At 37.5% G+C, this 24430-nt stretch overlaps 1 protein-coding gene across 9 annotated transcripts in view; it reads left to right on the forward strand.

Annotated features, from left to right (window-relative positions):
* Positions 1-24430, forward strand: part of CC2D2B (coiled-coil and C2 domain containing 2B) — a 103186-nt gene that overhangs the window by 46423 nt on the left and 32333 nt on the right. For all 9 annotated transcript variants that reach the window (XM_032313163.1, XM_032313161.1, XM_032313158.1 and 6 more), the window contains 7 exons: positions 1116-1254; positions 2374-2577; positions 9614-9706; positions 10028-10119; positions 11164-11334; positions 20866-20962; positions 21752-21861. In XM_032313163.1, the coding sequence (XP_032169054.1) occupies positions 1116-1254; positions 2374-2577; positions 9614-9706; positions 10028-10119; positions 11164-11334; positions 20866-20962; positions 21752-21861 (906 nt within the window). The remainder of the gene's footprint in view (positions 1-1115; positions 1255-2373; positions 2578-9613; positions 9707-10027; positions 10120-11163; positions 11335-20865; positions 20963-21751; positions 21862-24430) is intronic.

Here is a 24430-nt window from a genome sequence, read left to right on the forward strand (position 1 = left end):
TTTAAAAGTTGCCATGTTGATGTTTTGTAGAGAATCTGTCTTTCCTCCCTAATAACCTTACCTTTTTTTTTTTTAGCATAACAGTATTCATTATTTTTGCACCACACCCAGTGCTCCATGCAATCCGTGCCCTCTCTAATACCCATCACCTGGTTCCCCCAACCTCCCACCCCCCGCCACTTCAAACCCCTCAGATTGTTTTTCAGAGTCCGTATTCTCTCATGGTTCACCTCCCCTTCCAATGCTTTTTTTTTTTCTTAATTCATAGAGACAGAAAGTTGGGAGTAGAGAGGAATGGGGAGTTGTTGTTTAACAATTTATTTTTGGAATGAGAAAAATTCTGGAAATAGGTAATGACGGTGGTTGTACAACACTGTGAGTATACTTAATGCTACTTAATTGTGTTACTTGCTTGGCATTTGGTTGTGGAGAAGGGAGTACAGGGGACAAAGAGATTTTGGCATAGCCCACAGCTGAACACCTATGCAGACGACTGGAGGAATTATTGTAGCAAAGGCAGGAGATGTGCTAAGGTCTTTATTACTCTCCCTGAGGAAGAAATCATGGGAGTACATTGAAATCCAATCACAACTTTTTTTTTTTTTTTTTTTTTTTATTTTTATTTCCAGCATAACAGTATTCATTATTTTTGCACCACACCCCGTGCTCCATGCAATCCGTGCCCTCTATAATACCCACCACCTGGTACCCCAACCTCCCACCCCCCGTCCCTTCAAAACCCTCAGATTGTTTTTCAGAGTCCATAGTCTCTCATGGTTCACCTCCCCTTCCAATTTCCCCCAACTCCCTTCTCCACTCTAAGACAACTTTTTAATTTTAAGGCTGTAACTGGATAAGTTTCTCTCCCTAGTCTATTAATTAACATGTAAGCTTTGCCTCAGCCTTTGTGACCTGGGCTAGCACTCTTCCTATGAAAAGGAATATTTCTTACATGATGGTATAAGAAATCATATCTCAGGCCCTAGAGATCTCTTGTGACAAAGATATCAAAACAGTTCAAATATAAGGACAGAAATGGGAATTAAAAGAAGAATACTCATACTTCACGTATTTGTAATTTTGCTTATATTCAAAGAAATTTTTCTCTATGTTAGTGTGTTAAGGAATGTAGATGCAAGAGGGGTTCCTGGAATTCCATGGCTCATTAATGCACAAAAGCTTTTTGAGTGGGCAAATGAAGTAAAAATTGATCCAAATAATCCAGAATATTCTGATCTAATGGAATTTATTATGGTAAGTTATGGCAAGTATCAGTACTGTATATTCTATTTCCTAAGCTCTACCCCCTTATACTTCATAGTTTGCTGTATATTTTTCTAGGCACCAGGAGGCATATAAAGATAACTCTGAGGACAGATACGATTTTCAACCAGTTTTATAGTATTGTAAAGACAATTAGAAATTCAACAACTGAAATAATTGCTACTTAGGCCTGATGGTTGGTACTCTGCCATTGCTTTGCAGCCTGCAGTACATCCTATAGGCTAACCTTCAGGCGAGCATCTCTTGTACAACTACTGAGTACCCATGGTATTCTAGATGCCAGGGCTATAAAGATGATCTATAGACACATTCCTACCCTCAAAGCCTGTTCACTGCTTCTATTCTTTCTTATAACCACCTAAATGGCTCTGTATGCCTCAAACATGCATTCTTCATGTGTTTATTCATGTCATTCCCTCTGCCTAGAAGGGCACCCTGGGTGGCTATCTTACCTACCATGCAAGTCTGATGAAGGTTCCACTGATAGCCTCAGTTAGATGTGGGCCCTTCTTTCCATTTCCTCCTGTTAACTTTTTCTTTCTCTTTATAAATTCTCTGACTCTGATATCATTCTGCCTTTTACTATAGTTTTTCATTCTGTGTTTTATCTTTCCTTATAGAACTATAGTGAATAAATCTTTGATAGCTAGCTAGCACTCTTCCCTGCATGGACCATGTCTGCACATTTGCATTTACTGAGTAAAGCAATGCATAGATTATTGCAGTTAAGCTTCCCAGCTAAGGTTCTCTGTTGATTACAGGTATACAGAAATACTGATCCTTTCTCAGCATTTATGGCAAAGAGATATGAATAGGTCTCATCTTTTAACCCAGTGTGCAATATAAATATTCTCATTTTTCATATCTGTTATGACCAGGAAGAGATTGGCAAGCCATGGAGGTTGGATTTTATTTTTTCTTTTCTTTTTTTTTTCCAGATTCTATCTCTGTATAGAGTCATTGCTCCATTTCCTTCATATATGACAACTCTAACATCTAGCAGTTGAAGGGAAAAAAGTGTTTTGAAATGATTCTCAAATTTTAAAAATTAATATTTTAAGTGAAGACTCTATTATTTATGTTTTATAGTACATGAAACATAAAGGACAGGACATTCCAAAATATTTTCGTCTGGAACAGTTGCAAGATGAATTTAACTTTGTTTCTGAAGAAGAAATGAAAAAGAGTAAACGTTTCCAGCTATTGCAACTTAGAAATGCCGGTCAGTTAGACATTTTCCTTCTGCAGCAAATACCCCTTTACGACAAGGATATTCCAGATTTAGTCTTCCAGGTATGTGATTTCTATTTGAATATTGTTTATTGTATGATAAATTAATATTTTTGTTGCTTTAAATCTATCTTAATTTTTTCTTTTTTTAACAAATAAGTTTAGATTAAAAACCTATTTTTAAAATAGGATATAATAGACTTTAAATTTTGTTATTATCTATAAGAAAAACATGGATAAACTCTTTGATATTTGTCTTCATTTTATTCTGTACTGAAAGTTAATTGCAATAAGCCACTTAATATTAAATAAAAGTAATTTTAAAAAATAGTGTGTGTTTGTTTTTGTTGTTGCCACACAGCCATCCTTTAGCTTGTATACCTTAACTTAGAGGATACACAAACAAAACTATACAGGACTCATTACATTTAAAACTCAAGGATATTCATATTCTGAACCAAATGGACTGTCTGGAGACTCTCTTTGGTGTGGCTTAGAGGTAAAAGGGGAAATGCAAATTAATGATTTTTCAATGACAATATCTTAGCACCACCAGTCAGTACATTTGACTATTATCATCATATAATGATAGGGTTTGCAGATAATTCATGACTTTCACAAAAAAGAGTGAGTAGAAATATATTTAATCACAAACTGACCAATTGGTATTTGGCTTCAGGTTTAATTATGGTCAATCTCCTGTTCTGAGACCTTAGGAACTTCAGTTAGCAAACTATAGTGGGAAGGCCTTAGAATAGCTTAAAATAGCTAAAAAAGTTACTCCGTTTCCTCCTACTGCTTCTCTTCAGTGATTGGGTTTACTTCTACAGTTCCATAAACTGTGACAGGCAGAGCACAAGGCTCAGGATAATCGGGAATATAACCTCATAAAAGAGGAACTGTTTCTGCTCTTGAAACTAGGAGCTTTCCTTATCTTTTTTTAAAAATATATTTTATTTATTTATTTAACAGAGAGAGATCACAAGTAGGCAGAGAGGCAGGCAGAGACGGGGTGGGGGTGTGGGGAAGGAACAGGCTCCCCCACCGAGCAGAGAGCCTGATGCAGGGCTTGATCCTGGGACCCCAAGACCATGACGCAAGCCGAAGGCAGAGATGTTATAACCCACTGAGCCACCCAGATGCCCCAGGGCTTTCCTTATCTTATTTGAACTATTCAGAGAACAGAAAAGCAGGGAAAGTAATCCTACTCATTTTCTGAGTCTGATATAACTCTCATACCAAAATTGAGCAAGGAAGACAGGAAATAATCATTTTGGATCATTTTACTTATGAGCATAGTTGTAAAATTACTAATAAAATTTCAGCAAATTGATAAACAATGTATTGTATATAAATATATAATTACGCTTTATAATCCAAGAGGGTTTGTTTTCACGTAACAAAGCTAATTTAATTTGGAAATCTACTAATATAATTTACCATGTTAACAGGATTAAGGAAGGAAAGATATGCTTCTCTTAATAAATGCCCAGAAGGCATTTAATAAAATCAGCGCTCATTCATGATGAAAGTTCTTAGTATATTAGCATTAAGAGGGAATTTTTTCTTTTTTTAGTTTTTATTTTAATTCCAGTTTGCTAACATGCAGTGTTATATTAGTTTCAGATGTACCATATAGTGACTGAGCAGTCCCATGCAATACCCAGTGCTCATGAGAGGTGCACTCTTCATCTCTATCACCTGTTTCACCCACCCTCCCCCACCCCCTTCTCTGGCAACCATCAAGTTGTTCTCTATAGTTAAGAGTCTGTTTCTTGATTTCTCTCTCTCTTTCTCTCTTTTTCCCCTTTGCTTGTTTTGTTTCTTAAATTCCACATATGAGAGAAATCATGTGCTATTTGTCTTTCTCTGACTGACTTATTTCATTGAGCATAATACTCTCTAGCTCCATCCATCTTTTTGCAAATGGAAAGATTTCATTCTTTTTATGGCTGAATAATATTTCATTGTGTACATATACCCCATATTTATCCGTTCTTTGATTGATGGGTACTTGGGCTACTTCCGTATCTTGGCTATTGTAAATAATGCATAGCGGTGCATGTATCCTTTTGAATTAGTGTTTTTTAATTCTTTGGGTAAATACCCAGTAGAGCAATTGCTGGATCATAGGGTATTCCTATTTTTAACTCTTTGAGGGACCTCCATACTGTTTTCCACAGTAGCTGCACCAGCTTGCATTCCCACCGACGGTGCAAGAGAGTTCCCTCTCTCCAAATTCTTGCCAACACCTGTTGTTTCTTGTGGTGTTGGTGTTAGCCATTCTGACAGGTATGAGTTGCTATCTCATTGTAGTTGTGATTTGCATTTCCCTGATGGCAAGCGATGATGAGCATCTTTTCATGTGTCTGTTGGCCATCTGTATGTCTTCTTTGGAGAAATGTCTGGTCATGTCTTCTGCCCATTTTTTCATTGGATTTTGCAGGGGGAGGTGTTGAGTTTGGTAAGTTCTTTATATATTTTGGATACTAACCCTTTACTGGATATGTCATTTACAAATATTTACAAATATTTTCTCCCATTTCTTAGGTTGCCTTTTAGTTTTGTTGACTGTTTCCTTAGAAGAGAACTTCTTTAAACTGATTAAGAATGTTAAAACATTTTTGTTTTTTTCTGATGATGTGAACTGCATTGAAAGGAATGCTTCTTCTAAATCCTGGAATTGAGAGGGTGGGAGGAGAGACAAGAAGGGACCACCTATATACCCACTGGATGATTACATTGAGTCTCAGATGTAATTTGCCAGTAATGCAGAAACATACAGAAAGCAGAGCAGAACACAGGACGAGAGAGCTGCAACAAATTTTGTTGCTGGTTTTTCCTGAACTTTGCTATCCTAATGGGGAGTAAGCTTCTTGTGACATGTCCACACAAAGTGGGGTTTTGCCAGAGTTAACAAAACAAATTGAAACAACAGCAACAACAACAAAAAATCAAATAAACAAAAAATCCTTGTACACAATAGGCAAGGTTTACCTAACTACTCCAGGAGAATTAACACTTGCCGTGGTAAATGCACTTCTATTTAAGGGAATGTTTACAGACATGGTACTCCTGGGGTTCTTGGTCACTAAGGCCATATTATCCTTCAAGAAAAGAAATAGAGGGGCTCCTGGGTGGCTCAGTAGGTTAAAGCCTCTGCCTTTGACTCAGGTCACGAAAAAAAAAAAAAAAAAAAGAACAGACTTATCTGTTAAGTGGTTCTGGTCATCTAGTTAGAAAGAAATAAAATTAAATTCAGACCTTACAACAGAAGTCCTGGGATCGAGGCCGCATCAGGCTCTCTGCTCAGTGGGGAGCCTGCTCCCCTTCCTCTCTCTCTGCCTGCCTCTCTGCCTACTTGTGATCTCTCTCTGTCAAATAAATAAATAAAATCTTTAAAAAAGAAAAAAAAGAAAGAAATAGAGCCAGTACCCAGGTGTCCCTGAACAAATTGTCTGTCTCTAGTTTTTCAGCATTTTGGAAAACCTATTCCTTATACCACCACCCCCGCCCCCGCCCCTCACTGTGAATTAATACCCTATTAATTATATGGCTCATGATCAGAAATATGTTTCCTCATAGACTTCTATACAAACATTATACTTAGTGGATAGACATCAGTTTTCCCATTAGTCTGAACAACATAAGGATGGCCACTATCCTCTCTACCAATAAGACCCAATGCTTTAAGAGAGAAAGAAGAAAATTAGAAAAGACAAACTGCCCTTGTTTGCAGAAAATATATTTGTCTACATGGAAAACATAAGAGAAACTACAGCAAACTGTCACAACTAGTAAATTTGTTGAATATAACATCCATATTTAAAATGACTTTTTTATTGCAAAAGGAACACTGTACATCTACAATGGAGATACCTAGCTGACCTAGCTATCACCATCCTGACTCAGTGATCCAGCTTAATCTTGTTAATAGTAGTAGGCAGAATAATGGCCCCCCCCAAAGATGTCCACTCCCTAATCCATGGAACCTGTGAATACGTTCTGTTACATTGTTTAAAATAGGGACATTATCCTGGATTATCTGGGTGGGACCTAATCTAATTACAGTGAGTCTTTAAAAGTAGAGAAATTTTTCCAACTGGGAGCAAAAGCTGCAGCAAGAGAAATCAGATTAGTCATGAGAAGTTGCTGACTCTGAGACTTAGAGGACCACCTGCAAAGCCTGGTGAGAGGTGCCTGCAGCTAAGAGCAGGCTCTACCTGATGGTGGCAAAGGAAGGACACCTCAGTCACACAGTGGCAGGGCACTGAATTCTGCTCACAACGTCAATAAGCTTGGAAAAAGATCCTTCCCAGACCTTCCTGATAAGAACCTAGCAGGCCTACAATTTGACATCAGCCTTGCAAAACCCGGCACAGAGAAACCAGCTGACACAACTGGAACGTCTCACCTACGGAACGGTGAAATACTCAATTTGTGTTGTTCAGAGCAACTTAATTTGTAATAATTTGTTATAGCGGGAAGAGAAAACTAATACACTTATAAAAGACATCCAGACATTATTGCCCCTTACATGATACAGGGCGAAATATACAACATCATGTATGAAATCTCCTTGCCACGGATGTGTAATCTGAATCAAAGTTTTATCAAGACTTAAGTTGTCTTAAGACTTAAGGTTAATTTGTTTACAAGAAGTATGAGGAATAGAGAAACAAGTTAAATGGTACGACAAGGAAACAATCAAATTTGGAATGTGGGACAACTAGCGAGCAAGGACTTAATGGAGGAAATTATAAAACATTTTGAATGATGTAAAAAAGAAATTTGAGTAAATGTTCACTGATAGGAAGTTGTAAGGAGACAGCTTTGTAGGATGCCAGTCCTTCCTCAATTATTTTGTAAATGTAGTCATGCAATTCCAAACCAGTGAAATAGAACAGAGGGCCTCAAAACAGACTTAAGCGTATATAGAAACTTTATATTTGATGAGTATCATTACATATAAGTTGGAAAAGAATGGACTTTCGGGGCACCTGGTAGCTCAGCGGGTTAAGCAGCTGCCTTTGATTCAGGTCATGATCTCGGGATCCTGGGACCGAGCCCTGAAGTCAGGTTCTCTGCTCAGCAAGGAGTCTGCTTCTCCCTGTCCCACACTGCTCATGATCTCGCTACTTTTTCTCAAATGAATAAATTTTTAAAAATCCTTGAAAAGGAACTCCTGGGTGGCTCACTTTGTTAAGTGTCTGCCTTTAGCTCTGGTCATGATCCCGGAGTTCTGGGATCAAGTCTTGTAGGGGGCTCCCTGCTTAGCCAGGAACCTACTTCTCCCTCTGCCTGCTGCTCCCCTTGCTTGTGCTTGCTCTCCCTATCTCTCTCTGACAAATAAATAAATACAGTCCTTAAATTAAAAAAAAAAAAAATCTTAAAAAAAAAAAAAGAATAGACTATCTGTTAAGTGGTTCTGGTCATCTCTTTAGAAAGAAAAAAAATTAGGGGCACCTGGATGGCTCAGTGGGTTAAGGCCTCTGCTTTCGGTTCAGGTCATGATCCCAGGGTCCTGAGATGGAGCCCCAAGTCGGGCTCTCTGCTCAGCAGGGAGCCTGCTTCCTCCTCTCTCTCTCTCTGCCTTCTTCTCTGCCTACTTGTGATCTCTGTCAAATAAATAAATAAAATCTTTAAAAAAAAAGAAATAAAATTAAATTCAGACCTTTATAAAAGCAATAAATACCATGTGTAATGAAGACTACATGTGAATTATATTAATTATGCTAGATTTAAAATAAAAAACTTAATAAGAAAAGGATTACATGTGAAAAGCAAAACTTTAAATAGATATCTTAATCTTGGGGTAAGAAAGTATTTCTTAAAACTCAAAAAGTACAAATTTTTAAAAAGATTAATTTGTTATTAAAGTTAAAACCCTACAGATTAAGCCAATATATTTGCAACACATATAACAAAAAGTTAATATCTAGATATTATAATATCAAGTAGTGCCTATAAATCAATACTTTAAAGAGTAAAGTGATAGGAAATATTAATTTATCTTTAAGTAAAAGTTGTTACTTGTCAACCGAATTAAATTCAAGATTTCTTGCAGATAATTGGAAGAACAAATAAATTACTTTCAGATAAAAGAATACTTGTTATAACGTGGCTGAAATTTCTAAAGTATCTACTTCATTACTCTTGTGTATTTTTTAATATTATCCATAATGTAAGACAATCTCCATGTGCATTAGGGATGTATCCCACAAATGCAGATATAACAGGTGCAGATTTATTCTGAATTATATAGATGAAGCAGTCTGACAAATAATCTTATACCAACTATTGGATGTAAAATTAAAATTATTGATTAACTTTTTAAAGTTAGAAGTTAAGGGGCACTTGGCTGGTTCAGTTGGTGGAGAGTGCAACTCTTGATCTTGGGGTTGTAAGTTCAAGTCCCACATTGGGTGTGGAGATTACTTTAAAAAAATCTTAAAAAAAATAAAGTTAGAAGTTAAACATTAAAGCTATTGATACTATACGACTTCCCATATATTTTGTTTTCAGTGGTTTCCAGATAAATACACACATAAAGAATACTTTGCAGTCATTTTCACATTTTTTCATAATTTTTTGTCAATCATAATTTTTTTTCTCAACATGATGTTATTTTAATTTTTTTACATTTTTAAAAATACTTTGTTTATTTGAGAGAGAGAGAGTGTGTGTGTGAGAGGGAGCACAAGCCACAGGGAAGGGTGCAGGGAGAGGGAGAAGCGGACTCCCCGCTGAGTAGGGAGCTCGATGTGGGGCTCGATACCAGGACCCTGGGATCATGACCTGAGCCACAGGCAGATGCTTCACTGACTGAACCACCCAGGTGCACCAACATTATGCTATTTTTAAAGATGAACGGACCTCATCCTAGAAGCAAAGAAATATAGTCAAAAGTTGTTCTTAGCTAATGCTCAGTGGAAGAATCTGAAAGAAATGTTTTTTTTTTTCCCTCTCATGCCAGTGTGTTGTCTGTGTCTTCTACACATAAACCAAATATTTAATATTTTACATCTTATTGCAGGGTCTGATAGACCCTGAACTCTGTTACACTGAAGAGGTAAAACTAACTTAATTCTCTGTTTAGGAATATGAAAGTCAGATAGAGAAGGATATCTCCATTTCAGATGTCAATTCCATTATTGCACAAAGAATTAATTCTGCCAATTTTCTGAAAAAGGTAACAATAACAGAATAGTATTATCGCTATGTTTGCATTTATTTTTGTGAAATCCTAATCTCCCTTTACATTCATGGCTTGCAAAAATTAGGACTAAAAAATTGCACCAATACATTGGGAAGGGTATGTGCTATGGTGAGTGCTGTGAAGTGTGTAAACCTGACGATTCACAGACCTGTACCCCTGTGGCAAATAATACATTATTCGTTAGTAAAAAAAAAAATAAATAAATTTAAATTTAAAAATTGTACCAATAGCATTGTAAATTCTTAATCTTCAAATATAAACTAATATTTCTTTAAATTAAATTTTTTTTTTTAGATGAGAAGGTTGATAATGAAAAGAATTGTCAAAGTTAGCAAATTTAACTTATCAGATGTTGTGGCTGATTATGAAGAAATTGTATCTGCAAGGTACATCGTAAAAATTACTTTTTAAAATATGAAATACAAAGCTTTAAGTTAATGCCTTCAAAATTCTCTTAAGTTCTCTGTTTTAATATTAAGTTATATGTCAGAGAATGCATTTACGAGGCATAAAGTGAAATATAGTGACTTAAAACATATTTGTTTCTTTTAAAATTGCATTTTGGATACAACTATATGATATGTATTTTCAGTTGCTTATTACTATTTTTCAATTCTCCCCTTATTAATAGTTTTTAGGGCAGGAAAGAAAAAGAGAAGAAATACCTTTGTCCCAAATTAGTTTTGCCCTAAGATTTTCCTGTTTTGGAACCATTCCTGGAAAAGCTGTTGCTGGTAGCTCGACATACTAAGCCTATAATCTCCTCCTTTATAACCCACAGGCAGCAGGTGAGGGAGGCTTTGGCTCAACTCAGTTCCTACACTGTTTATCTCTGAACCATAGGGGTAGGACCAGAAGTAGGGATGCCATGTTTCTGGGAACCTTCCCTGGGGCCACCTGCAGATTCCTAGTGTCACCAATATATTTTAATTGGTTTAGATGTGAAATCTATTGTATTTTATTTTCAGTTTTGGGGGGGAAATGAGTGTGACTGTAAAGCTGTACATAATTCCATGGATTTGTGTTGGCAGCTTGTATAACTAACTCCTGTTTCAGAGCCTGTAGAACAGTTGAGCATCAAATCACTTTTAGGAGAGTGATTTCTGAAAAATGAATAATGTTCTGAAAGAACATCATGTTTTTGTGGAATTCTGTCTCCATGCCCTTGTCTATTCTTGGACTGTGTACCGAAAGGGCACGAGGCAATCACAATCACATTTTCTCACAACATGAGAGTGAGCACAGCATCTCTTCTGTGCTTAGGAAGGTCCTTTCCTTGGGTTTAAGACAACTCTGTCTTTCCTCATCAAAGAAGAAAATACGGTTCAGAATAATGGCCTTATTTACAATAATTCACTTTAAAAATTGATGTCTTTTAAAACAAAGTTATCTTGTGCATATGCAGCTGATCATGTTTTTTTACTTTTTAGCCAGTTGACGCATGCAGTTTGTAAACTTGTTGAACGACGAAGACAGTTAAAGCCTCAGAGAAAAGAAAGGAAGAAAGTAGCAGCACAGACTATCTGTGACGGGGATATTAAGATTCTTGTCAGAATACTGCGGGCTTATAATATACCTACCAGGAACACAACAGGTACTAGGTAAGATAGTGTACAGCAATTTTAATAGTTGTAAAAGTTCTATTCGTAAATTTTAATTTCTTTTTGCAAAAACCCTATCTTAAATGTAAATTTCCATGCTGTCCTATGTGTGAAACTTTGCACTTTATTAATGTTCTGTATACAGAAATGGAATGAAAGTTGAAATCTTCACTTGGATAGTCATACTGTCATTACCATGTATTAAGAGTTTTGGGGGGGGTACCTGGGTGGCTCAGTCAGTTAAGCATCTGTCTTCGACTCAGGTCATGATCCCAGGGTCCTGCGATTGAGCCCCTGCATTGGGCTCCCTGCTCAGTGGGTGTCTGCTTCTCCCTCTCCCTCTGCCTGCTGCTTTGCCTGCTTGTGCGCTCTCTCTCTCTCTCTCAAGTAAATAAATAAAAAATCTTTAAGAAAAAAAAAGAGTTTTCAGAAGTTTGAGATGACCACAAAAACTATACCATGTATATTTTGGGGTGTCATATCATATAAATGCCTTTTATCCTTGTTCCCTATTGTGAGCACTTGTGACCCTGCTGTCACCACCTGCAACTGCTATCTGCCTCTGGCCCCTCTCAGTACTGCAGGTAGAACACAGGAGAGAGTAGGCTGCTTTGGACTTGTCATTTTAGTTGACATCTGTGAAAACCAGATCTTACCCAGCTCTTCTGCAGGTACTACATGGATTTTATTTATGTTTCTTAAGTAGAGGGTATGTGGGGCCAAAATGGAGATCACTATTTAGTGGCCAAATTAAGGCATCGTGAGTATTAAATGCTCATGTGTCCTGAATATTGAGTGTCTTCTGTATTTAGTCTCATGTATGAATCCTATATTATTGGTACTTAGAACCCAGGTATCTCAGGAATATTAAGTAGTCCCCCTCTATGTTTAGCACATAATGTGCTCTACTTGCTTGTCTTACGTTTACCACATCCCATGAAAAATATTTTGCTTACTAGATACTAATCTATAGTTAATACCTCTTAAAAGTTTTTCCTATGTTTTATAAACAACAACCTTATTTATCTAATAGAATCGATGTTCTCAAAACAAATGCACATTCCAAAGTCTAACTTTTATAAAGTAAAGACATAATAAAATCACTACCATTTTCTATAATCATCAATTTGTAAAAGAAAGAATACTGTAACATCAAAAATAGAAAGGATATAATCTCAAAATATCACTTGCCGTATTTTTCTCCTTTGCTGAGGACCAGTGAAACCACTGGTGATTATCAAATGTGTAGCTCTAACCACCTAGGATAAGAAGATCCAAAGAAACTCTATAAAATTCAGGGTAACTGAATTATTTATCACCATGAACATAGGTAAAACCCTGCCCATTACCACCAAAACTAATGTTAAAATTATTTATTTAAAAATTGTTTTATTTAAATTCCATTTAGTTAAGTATATTATTAGTTTCAGGGGTAGAATTTAGTGATTCATCAGTTGCATATAACACCCAGTGCTCATTATATCAGGTGCTGTCCTTAATGCTCATCACCCAGTTACCCACCCCTGCCAACCCCCCTAGCAATCCTCAGTTTGTCCCCTATAATTAAGAGTCTTTTGTGGGTTTGCCTCCCTCTCTGTTTTTATTGTATTTTATTTTTCCTTCTATTCCCCTATGTTCATCTGTTTTCTTTCTTAAATTCCACATATGAGTGAAATCATATGATATTTGTCTTTCTCTGACTGACTTATTTCCCTTAGCATAAAACCCTCTAGTCCCATCCCCATCATTGCAAATGGGAGAATTTCATTCTTTTTGATGGCTGAGTAATATTCCATATATGTATATGGAATGTACATGCATATATATATAATATATAATATTCCATATTATACACACACTACTTCTTTATTCATTCTTCTGTTGATAGACCTGAGGGCTTGTTCCATATTTTGACTGTTGTGGACATTGCTGCTATAGACATTGGGGTGCAGGTGCCCCTTCAGATCATTATTTTTGTATCCTTTGAATAAATACCTAGTAGTGCAATTGCTGGATTGTAGGGTAGCTCTATTTTTAAATTTTTGAGGAGCCTCCACACTGTTTTCCAGAATGACTGCACCAGTTTGCATCCCTACCAACAGTGTAAGAAGGTTCCCCTTTCTCCACATTGCTGCCAACATCTGTTGTTTCCTGACTTGCCAATTTTTTAAAATTTATTTTTTATTTTCAGCATAACAGTATTCATTATTTTTGCACCACACCCAGTGCTCCATGCAATCCATGCCCTCTATAATACCCACCACCTGGTACCCTGACCTCCCACCCCCCGCCCCTTCAAAACCCTCAGATTGTTTTTCAGAGTCCATAGTCTCTCATGGTTCACCTCCCCTTCCAATTTCCCCCAATTCCCTTCTCCTCTCTATCTCTCCATGTCCTCCATGCTATTTGTTATGCTCCACAAATAAGTGAAACCATACGATAATTGACTCTCTCTGCTTGACTTATTTCACTCAGCATAATCTCTTCCAGTCCTGTCCATGTTGCTACAAAAGTTGGGTATTCATCCTTTCTGATGGAGGCATAATACTCCATAGTGTATATGGACCACATCTTCCTTATCCATTTGTCCGTTGAAGGGCATCTTGGTTCTTTCCACAGTTTGGTGACCGTGGCCATTGCTGCTATAAACATTGGGGTACAGATGGCCCTTCTTTTCACGACATCTGTATCTTTGGGGTAAATACCCAGTAGTGCAATGGCAGGGTCATAGGGAAGTTCTATTTTTAATTTCTTGAGGAATCTCCACAGTGTTCTCCAAAGAGGCTGCACCAACTTGCATTCCCACCAACAGTGGAAGAGGGTTCCCCTTTCTCCACATCCTCTCCAACACATGTTGTTTCCTGACTTGCCAATTTTAGTCATTGTGACTGGTGTGAGGTGGTATCTCATTGTTGTTTTGATTTGTATTTTCCTGATAATGAGTGATGTTGAGCATTTTTTTCATGTATCTGTTGGCCATTTGTATGTCTTCTTTGGAGAAATCTCTATTCATGTCTTCTGCCTATTTCCTGACTGGATTATTTGTTTTTGGGGAGTTGAGTTTGGTAAGTTCTTTTTTTTTTTTTTTAAGATTTTGTTTATTTATTTGACAGAGAGAGACAGCGAGAGAGGGAACACAAGCAGGAGGAGTGGGAAGGGAGAAGCAGGCTTCCCGCTGAGCCTGTGGGGCTCGATCCCAGGACTCTGGATCATGATGAGCTGAAGGCTGATGCTTAACAATGAAGCCACCCAGGTGCCCCAAGTTTGATTAGTTCTTTATAGATTTTGGATACTAGCCCTTAACTGATATGTCATTTGCAAATATCTTCTCCTATTCTGTCAGTTGCATTTTAGTTCTGTTGATTGTTTCCTTTATTGTGCAAAAGCTTTTTATCCTGATAAAGTCCCAATAGCTCATTTCTGCTTTTGTTTCCCTTGCCTCTGGAGATGTGTCTAGTCACGAGTTTCTGTGGCTGAGGTTAAAGAGGTTGCTTCCTATGTTCTTCTCTAGGATTTTGATAGATTCCTGTCTCACATTAAGGTCTTTTAATCCATTTCAATTTATTTTTGTATATGGTATAAGAAAGTGGTCCAGTTTCATTCCTCTGCATGTGGCTGTCCAGTTTTCCCAACACCATTTGTTGAAGAGCCTGTCTTTTTTCCATTGAATATTCTTTCCTGCTTTGTCAAATATTAGTTGACCATAGAGTTATGGGTCCACTTCTGGGTTCTCTATTTTGTTCCATGTGTCTGTTTTTGTGCCAGTACTGTACTATCTTAGTGATTACAGCTTTGTAATAGACCTTGATGTCCAGAATTGTGAAATCTCCAGCTTTGGTTTTCTTTTTCAACTTTACTTTGGCTAGTCAGGGTCATTTCTTGTCCCATACAAATTTTAGGATCGTTTATTCCAGCTCTGTGGAAAATGCTGATGGTATTTTGGTTGGGATTGCTTTAAATGTGTAGATTGCTTTGGGTAGCATAGACATTTTAATAATATTTGTTCTTCCAGTTCATGAACATGGTATATTTTTCCATTTATCTATGTATTCCTCAATTTCTTTCATAAATGTTCTATAGTTTTTTTGTTTTTTTTTTAATTTTTAATTTTTTATAAACATATATTTTTATCCCCAGGGGTACAGGTCTGTGAATCGCCAGGTTTACACACTACACAGCACTCACCAAAGCACATACCCTCCCCAATGTCCATAACCCCACCCCCCTTTTTCCAACTCCCCTCCCCCCAGCAACCCTCAGTTTGTTTTGTGAGATTAAGAGTCACTTATGGTTTGTCTCCCTCCCATTCCCATCTTGTTTCATTGATTCTTCTCCTACCCACTTAAGCCCCCATGTTGCATCACCACTTCCTCATATCAGGGAGATCATATGATAGTTGTCTTTCTCCGCTTGACTTATTTTGCTAAGCATGATATGCTCTAGTTCCATCCATGTTGTCGCAAATGGCAAGATTTCATTTCTTTTGATGGCTGCATAGTATTCCATTGTGTATTTATACCACATCTTCTTTATCCATTCATCTGTTGATGGACATCTAGGTTCTTTCCATAGTTTGGCTATTGTGGACATTTCTGCTATAAACATTCGGGTGCACGTGCCCCTTTGGATCACTATGTTTGTATCTTTAGGGTAAATACCCAGTAGTGCAATTGCTGGGTCATAGGGCAGTTCTATTTTCAACATTTTGAGGAACCTCCATGCTGTTTTCCAGAGTGGTTTCACCAGCTTGCATTCCCACCAACAGTGTAGGAGGTTTCCCCTTTCTCCGCGTCCTCGCCAGCATCTGTCATTTCCTGACTTGTTGATTTTAGCCATTCTGACTGGTGTGAGGTGGTATCTCATTGTGGTTTTGATTTGTATTTCCCTGATGCCGAGTGCTATGGAGCACTTTTTCATGTGTCTGTTGGCCATCTGGATGTCTTCTTTGCAGAAATGTCTGTTCATGTCCTCTGCCCATTTCTTGATTGGATTATTTGTTCTTTGGGTGTTGAGTTTGCTAAGTTCTTTATAGATTTTGGACAAATGTTCTATAGTTTTGAGAGAACAGATCCTTTACATATTTGGTTAGGTTTATTCCTAGGTATCATATGGTTTTTGATGCAATTGTAAATGGGGTCAATTCCTTGATTTCTCATTCTACTGCTTCATTATTAGTGTATAGAAATGCAACTGACTTCTTTGTGTCAATTTTATATCCTGTGACTCTGCTGGATTCCTGTTACCAGTTCTAGCAATTTTTTAGTGGAGTCTTTGGGTTCTCTACATAAAGTATCATGTCATTGTGAAGAGTGAAAGTTTGACTTCTTCTTTGACAGTTTGGATGCCTTTATTTCTTTTTGTTTTCTGATTGCTGAGGCCAGGATTTCCAGTACTGTGTTGAACAACAGGACATCCCTCTTGTGTTCCTGACCTTAGGGGAAATGTTCTCAATTTTTCCCTATTGAGGATGGTATTTGCTATGGGTCTTTTGTATATGGCTTTTATGATGTTGAGGTGTGTTCCCTCTATCCCTTCATGGTGGAGGATTTTTATCAAGAAAGGATGTTATAGGGGCACCTGGGTGACTCAGTGGGTTGGGCCTCTGCCTTTGGCTCGGGTCATGGTCTCAGGGTCCTGGGATCGAGTCCCCCATCAGGCTCTCTGCTCAGCAGGGGGCCTGCTTCCCCCCCACCACCCTGCCTGCCTCTCTTTCTACTTGTGATCTCTCTCTCTGTGTCTAATAAATAGATAAAATCTTATTAAAAAAAAAAAAAGAAAGGATGTTATATTTTGTCAAATACTTTTCCTGCATCTATTAAGAGGATTGTGTTGGGGGCGCCTGGATGGCTCAGTGGGGTAAGCCTCTGCCTTCAGCTCAGGTCATGATCTCAGTGTCCTGGGATTGAGCCCCACATCGGGCTCTCTGCTCAGCAGGGAGCCTGCTTACCCCTTTCTCTGCCTGCCTCTCTGCCTACTTGTGATCTCTCTCTCTCTCTGTCAAATAAATAAATAAAATATTTTTTAAAAAGAGGATTGTATGGTTCTTTTCCTTTTATTCATGTGGTGTATCACATTGATTGATTTGTGGATGTTGAACCAACCTTGCAGCCCAGAAATAAATCCCACTTAGCTGTGGTGAATAATCCTTTTAATGTACTGTTGGATCCAATTAACTGGTATCTTGTTGAGAATTTTTGCTTCCATATTCATCAGGGATATTGTTTTGTAATTCTTTTTAGTAGGGTCTTTGTCTGGTGTTGGGCTCAAGGTAAGGCCGGCTTCATAGAGTGAGTTTGGAAGTTTTCCTTCCATTTCTATCTTTTCAGAAGAAGAGGTATTAATTCTTTTTTAAAAGTTTGGTAGAATTGCCCTGGGAAGCCATTGGGCCCTGGACTCTTTTTTTTTTTTTTTTTAAGATTTTATTTATTTATTTGAGGGAGAGAGAGAATACACACAAGCAGGGGGGAGGACAGAGGGAGAGGCAGGCTCCCTACTGAGCAGGAGCCTGATGCGGGACTCGATCCCAGGACCCTGAGATCATGACCTGAGCTGAAGGCAGATGCTTAATGACTGAGCTACCCAGGCATCTCTGGGCCTTGGACTCTTACTGGGAGGTTTTTGATGCTGATTCAATATCTTTGCTAGTTATGGGTCTGCTCAGGTTTTCTATTTTTTCCTGTTTCAGTTTTGGTCATTGATGTATTTCTAGGAATTTATCCATTTCTTCCAGATTGCCTAATTTGTTGGCACGTAATTGCTTATAATATTCTCTTATATTGTTTATGTTTCTTTGGTTTTAGTTGTGATGTTTCCTCTTTCATTCACGATTTCATTTATTTGGGTGTTTTCTCTTTTCTTTTTGGTAAGTCTGACTAGGGGTTTATCAATCTTGTTAATTCTTTCAAAGAACCAGGTCCTAGTTTCATTAATCTGTTCAACTGGTTTTTTTTTTTTTGATTTTGCTATCATTGATTTCTGTTTTAATCTTTATTATTTCTCTTATCCTGCTGAATTTATGCTTTATTTGCTGTTCTTTTTCTAGCTTCTTTAGGTGTAAGGTTAGGCTATGTATTTGAGACATTTCTTGCTTCTTGAGAAAGGCCTGCATTGCTTTATACTTCCCTTTTAACCATCTTTGCTACATCCCAAAGATTTTGAACTATTGTGTTTTCATTTTCATTTGCTTCCATATATTTTTAAAATTCTTAGATTTCCTGGTTGACCCATTCATTCTTTAGTAGAATGTTCTTTAACCTCCATGTATTTGTGGTCTTTCCAAATGTTTTCTTGTGGCTCATTTAAAGTTTCATAGCATTTGGTCTAAAAACGTGCATAGTATGATCTAAATCTTTTTGTTCTAGCTCAATCCTCATTTGTGACCTATTGTGATCTATTCTGGAGAATGCTCCATGTGTATTCAAAAAGCATGTGTAATCTGCTGCTTTAGGATGAAATGCTCTGAATATACATGGTAAGTCCATCTGGTCTAGTGTGTCATTCAAAACCCTTGTTTGCTGTTGATCTTCCACTTAGATGATCTGTCCATTGCTGTGAGTGTGGTGTTAAAGTCTCCTACTATTATTGTATTATTATCAATGCATTTCCTTATGTTTGTTATTAATTTGTTTATATATTTGGCTGCTCCCAAGTTAGGGGCATAAATATTTACATTTATTAGATCTTCTTGTTGGATAGACCCCTTTATTATGATACTCATCAGATATATTATGATTCCTCATCTCTTATTATAGTCTTTGCTTTAAATTCTAGTTTGTCTTATATAAGGATGGCTACTTCAGCTTTCTTTACACGTCCTTTAGGATGATAAATGGTTCTCTACCCCCATCACTTTCAATCTGGAGGTGTTGGATCTAAACTGAGTGTCTTGTAAGCAGGATATTGATGGATCTTGTTTTTTAATCCATTCTGATACTCTGTATCTTCTGATTGGAGCATTTAGCCCACTTACATTCAGAGTAATTATTGAAAAATATGAACAACAAAACCTAGATTCTGGGTGTGTTTTGGTCTGCTTATTAAAAGAAACTAGATATCAAAATAAGAAAGAGTAAAATAAAGTGCAATGAAAGGAAACAAAAAATAAGAAATATAAAGTATATATAAAAATAAAAATTAAAAAGAATTCAAAAAAGAATTCAAAAAAATAAGATAACTGGATAAATAAAATAAAAAATTAAAGAATAAAAGTACAAAAGGCGCTAGATACTGTTTTCTCCTAGAGCTGATGCTTTGCAGCTGTCTATGATCACTGAACTTGGTTCGAGTGAGTTGTTTCTTCTGGTCTTCTGGGGGAAGGGCCTGCAGCCTGATTCTCAGGTGGACTTGCCCCAGTGGAAATGTGCCCTAGGGGGCAGGGAGGCAGGGCTTGATGTGAGTGGCTCTGGACTCAACTCCACTAGGTGGCGCTGTTTTGCTCCCTGAGGGCTTCAGCACTGATGGGTGGAATGAATATAGTGGCTCCTCTATCTCTAGCCCTGGAGCTGAAAATTCATGTCCCCGACTCTTCAGTGAGCCCTCACAATAAAGAAGTCAGTCACACTTATTTCCCTGGTTTCTTTTTTTTTTTTTTTTAAGATTTTATTTATTTATTTGACAGACAGATCACAAGTAGGCAGAGAAGCAGGCAGAGAGAGGAGGAAGCAAGCTCCCTGCTGAGCAGAGAGCTGAATGTGGGACTCGATCCCTGGACCCTGGGATCATGACCCGAGCCAAAGGCAGAGGCTTTAACCCACTGAGCCACCCAGGCACCCCAGTTTCCCTGGTTTCTGTCAGAATTCTGTGTTCACCTTGCCTGTGTCCAAGGTTTTTTAAATTCAGGCATGCGACTGAGTTTCAAAACCAAATTTTAGGGAGTCCTGTGGGGCACACCCAAGCTGTTCCTCCCAGGGAGTGTCTCACCACACTTCTGCCTTTTGTTGGACCACCCCCCAGGAAAGTGGTCCCAGGACCATGCAGCAGTTCTCAGTTTATGGCAAGACAGAGCAGAAAGCTGGCATCTACACTTGGTGTTCTCAGCCAGCTTCTATGCTCCTATGCCTGGGAACAGTGCATCACTTAGATGCCACCCATTTTTCTTGTGTCCCAGGGGATCCTCAAAACATGGTGTCACACCTGGGATTCTGCCCCACTTCACCACCCGAGCACCTTTAAGCCAGGAACAGCCTCCACTGTAGCAGACTTCTAAAACTTCCGATTTTGCACTCTGCTGCTTATACTACTTCGTAGTAGCCTCCTCAAGCACGCCCCTTCCCCACCGCCATATCCTCAGTCAGCTCTGTCACACCAGAGTCAAGCCTCCGCACCGCCCCCTTCCAAAAGGGGGTCGCTTTTCTACTTGTAGACTTGCAGTCCAGTTGATTTCTCAGCTGCTCAGAATGATTCCATAGCTATCTAGTTGTATTCAAGGGATGAAACAAACTTAGGGTACCCCTACTCCTCTTCTGCCATCTTAGTTCTTCCTCTCTGTTAAAATCATTTCAAGTGTATAACTATATATTGTTATTCCTGAAGAGCCTTGGATCTGCCTACCTATTTGAAATCATCAATATCTCGCCTCAGACATAAAGAAACAATCAAATCAGTAGCTTCAGATGAGATCTTAAATGAGGTAAGTATTTAACACTTGTATGAAGTGCAAATTTGATTATGTTTGCCCTGAGTTGCAACTGGCTCCTAATTGGTCTCTCCATCTCTACTGTCTTAAGCTTCCAGCTGATTTTCTATTACACAATGAAGGCACTCTTCATAAGATGTAATCCTAATCAATTCATTCCCTGCTCCCCTGTTCTCAGGGCCTATAGAATTAGGTACAAGCTCTTTTAGAATGCCTACAAAAATCTATGATGATCTGGCCCTTACCTACCAATCAGCCACATCTCCTTCCTCCCCAAGACAGTATCATATCATACCACTACTTCTAGAAGGTCTCTTTAGCTTTCCTTTGCCTGGAATGGCCTCTACGCAGCTCCATATTATTGGCCACATGAAACTTACTACTTAATGTTTCAAAGCTCAAGGTCAATGAATGTTTTCTCTGTGAAATTCTTCTTGTCCTTCCTCCAGAAAATTAATTATTGGCTCTCCTGTGTAACTATTATACCTTGAATATATTTCTTTTATTTTTCACATTTGCAATTATTTGTTTACCTGTTTATTTTCCCCTGATAGACTATAAAGTCCTAAAGGAAAGTTCCATTTATCCTTCAATCCTAGAATAGTATCTGGTATTGAATAGGACCAATAAATGTTTATTAAATGAGTGAATGAATAATAGCTGTTAGATAAAGTAAGCCATCCAGTTGTCAGCGAGTAAACAAGTAATTTCCTGGCCTTCTCCCTTTCATCAACTACATAAAAATAGTGCAAAAATCTAGTCAGTATTTATTGTGTGTTTCAGGATACTGTACAACCTTTCGTGGAAGTTTCTTTTCAACACACTGTATACCAAACCAGTACTGCAAGTGGATCTCACCCATGCTGGAATGAAGAAATTAAAGTAGATTTTATGTAGGTTGGAATCTATTTTTCCTTGGCTTCTAAAAAAGAACAACAACAAAATTGTTTTCTTGAGCCATTGCTTGAAAAATAACAATTGAGATAAGCTTTATTTTTTAAGTTTTAAATTATGAAATTCTTCTTACATAGGTATTGATATATATATATGTTATATATATGCATATATAATATATAGGCAAATGTAAGTTCTGTGGAAAAGTAATAAATGAATACCTGTGTATCTACCAGCCAGCTTAAAAGAAATATAATATTACTATTACCTTGGAAGGCCAGTACCTAGTTGTTACGAAGCCAGTACCTAACTGTATTCCCTTACTTTGCCCCTATAGGTAGCAACCACTAATTTGTGTTTAACATTCCCTCTCTTTATGATTTTATATCATAAGTATTATCCCTATCCATTTATTATTCACTTGTGGATGTGTCAACTTTATATAAATTGAATCCTCTTTTGCAATCTTGTTTGTTTACTCTTAATTATTTTGAGAGATTCATTTGTAACTTTCCTCCCTCCCATCCTTCCTCCCTTCTCATTTCTTTCCTACTTTCCTGCTTTTCTCCCTTCTTTCTCTTCTTCTTTTATTTTCACTCCCTTCTGCTGCACTAAAATGCCATAAATTTTTATACTTTTTCCTGTTAATATCTGTTTGGCTTATTTTAATCTTTCGTTATTGCAAATAATGTTGCTCTGAACATTCTTGTACTTGTCTTCTGGAGCAAACATGCAAGAGTTTGTTTTTAAGACAGTAGGTCTCAAACTTTTTTTGTGCATTAGAATCACTTATATGGCTTCTGAAAACATCGCTGGGCCCACCATCATAGTTTCTAATTCAGTAGGTCTGGTAGGTCTTGATAATCCCTTTTCTCACAAGTTCCCAGGTGTTACTGATGCTACTTAGTTGGGGATTTTTTTTTTTTAAGATTTTATTTATTTATTTGACAGACAGAGGACACAAGTAGACAGAGGCAGGCAGATAGAGAGGAAGGGAAGCAGGCCCCCTGCTGAGCAGAGAGCCCGATGTGGGACTCGATCCCAGGACCCTGAGATCATGACCTGAGCCGAAGGCAGCGGCCTAACCCACTGAGCCACCCAGGCGCCCTAGTTGGGGATATTTTGAGAACCTCCACTCTAGGATGTGTTCAGGAGTAGAATTGCTAGGTTATAATTGAATACAGCTTCAACTTTACTAGGTAATACCAAACTGTTTTTTAATGATTGTACCAATGTACACTCCCAACACAATATATATTATGCCATATCTTCAATAATATTTTGTATTTGTAAATTATTTTTTCTAATATTATATATCTAAAATGATATTCTCATTGTGGTTTAATTTACTTTCCCTGATTTCTAATGAGATTGAGTTTTTTCCCACTTAAAAAATTTAACAGACTTTATTTTTTAGAACAGTTTTGGGCTCACAGTAAATTGAGTAGAAAGTACAGAGAGTTCTTACCTATACCTTTTTCACAATACACGCACAGCCTCCCTCAGCATCAGTGTGGTATGTTTGTTACAATCCACGAACCAATGTTGATGCATCATTATCAACCATTACTTCAGAGTTCCCTCTCATGTCATGTATTTTATGGGTTTTGACAAATACATAATGACATATACCCACCACTAATACCATATAGCATAGCTTAACTACCTAAAAATATTCTCTGCTTCATCTATTTATCCCTTCATCCTTCCCTTGGGACCTGGCAACCACTGATGCTTTTACTGTCTCCATGATTTTCCCTTTTCCAGAATATCATCACATTAATCATGGTTCTCCAGAGAAACAGAATCAATAGGGTGTGTGTGTGTGTGTGTGTGTGTGCACAAGCACACGCACTTGTATCTTTGTGTCTTTGTCTTTCTCTCTCTTATCCTTTATAATATGGGTAAGCCTCATCTAATCAGTTGAAGGCTTAATGGAAAAAAGACTTAACCTCCCTCCTGGGAAGACTTGAATAGCAACTCTTCCCTGGGCTTCCAGCCTGCTGGTATACCCTGCAGATTTTGGACTTGGCTACCTCACAATCAAGTGAGCCAGTACTACAGAGGATAATTTGCTTTACTCAACACTATTCATTTTTTGTTAACTTGGAAAGGACACTTAACATGGTATCTCCGCTATGAACAGATTTTAAAGTATGCAGTATATTATAGTTAACTATAGGTACAATGTTGTACAGCTAGAGCTTATTCGTCTTTCTTAATTGAAACTTTATGCCTATTGGTGAGAAACTCCCCATTTCCCTTTTCCCAGCCCCTGGAAACCAATTTTCCACTCTTTGATTTTATGAATTTAACTAATTTAGGTGTTTCATGAAAGTGGAATTATGCAGTATTTGTCTTTCTGTGACTGGTTTATTGGTTTATTTCACTTAGCATAATGTCCTCAAGGTTCATCTGTATTATCAAGTACTGTAGAATTTTCTTATTTTCTAAGGGTAAATAGTATTTATTTCATTGTATCTTTATCCATTCATCTGTCAACAGACATTTAGGATGTTTCCATCTTGACTATTTTTTTTTACCTTTTTAAAAATTTCAAATTTCTTT

This window comes from Mustela erminea, chromosome 14 (genome assembly GCF_009829155.1).
Source record: "Mustela erminea isolate mMusErm1 chromosome 14, mMusErm1.Pri, whole genome shotgun sequence".
Lineage (NCBI taxonomy): Eukaryota > Metazoa > Chordata > Mammalia > Carnivora > Mustelidae > Mustela > Mustela erminea.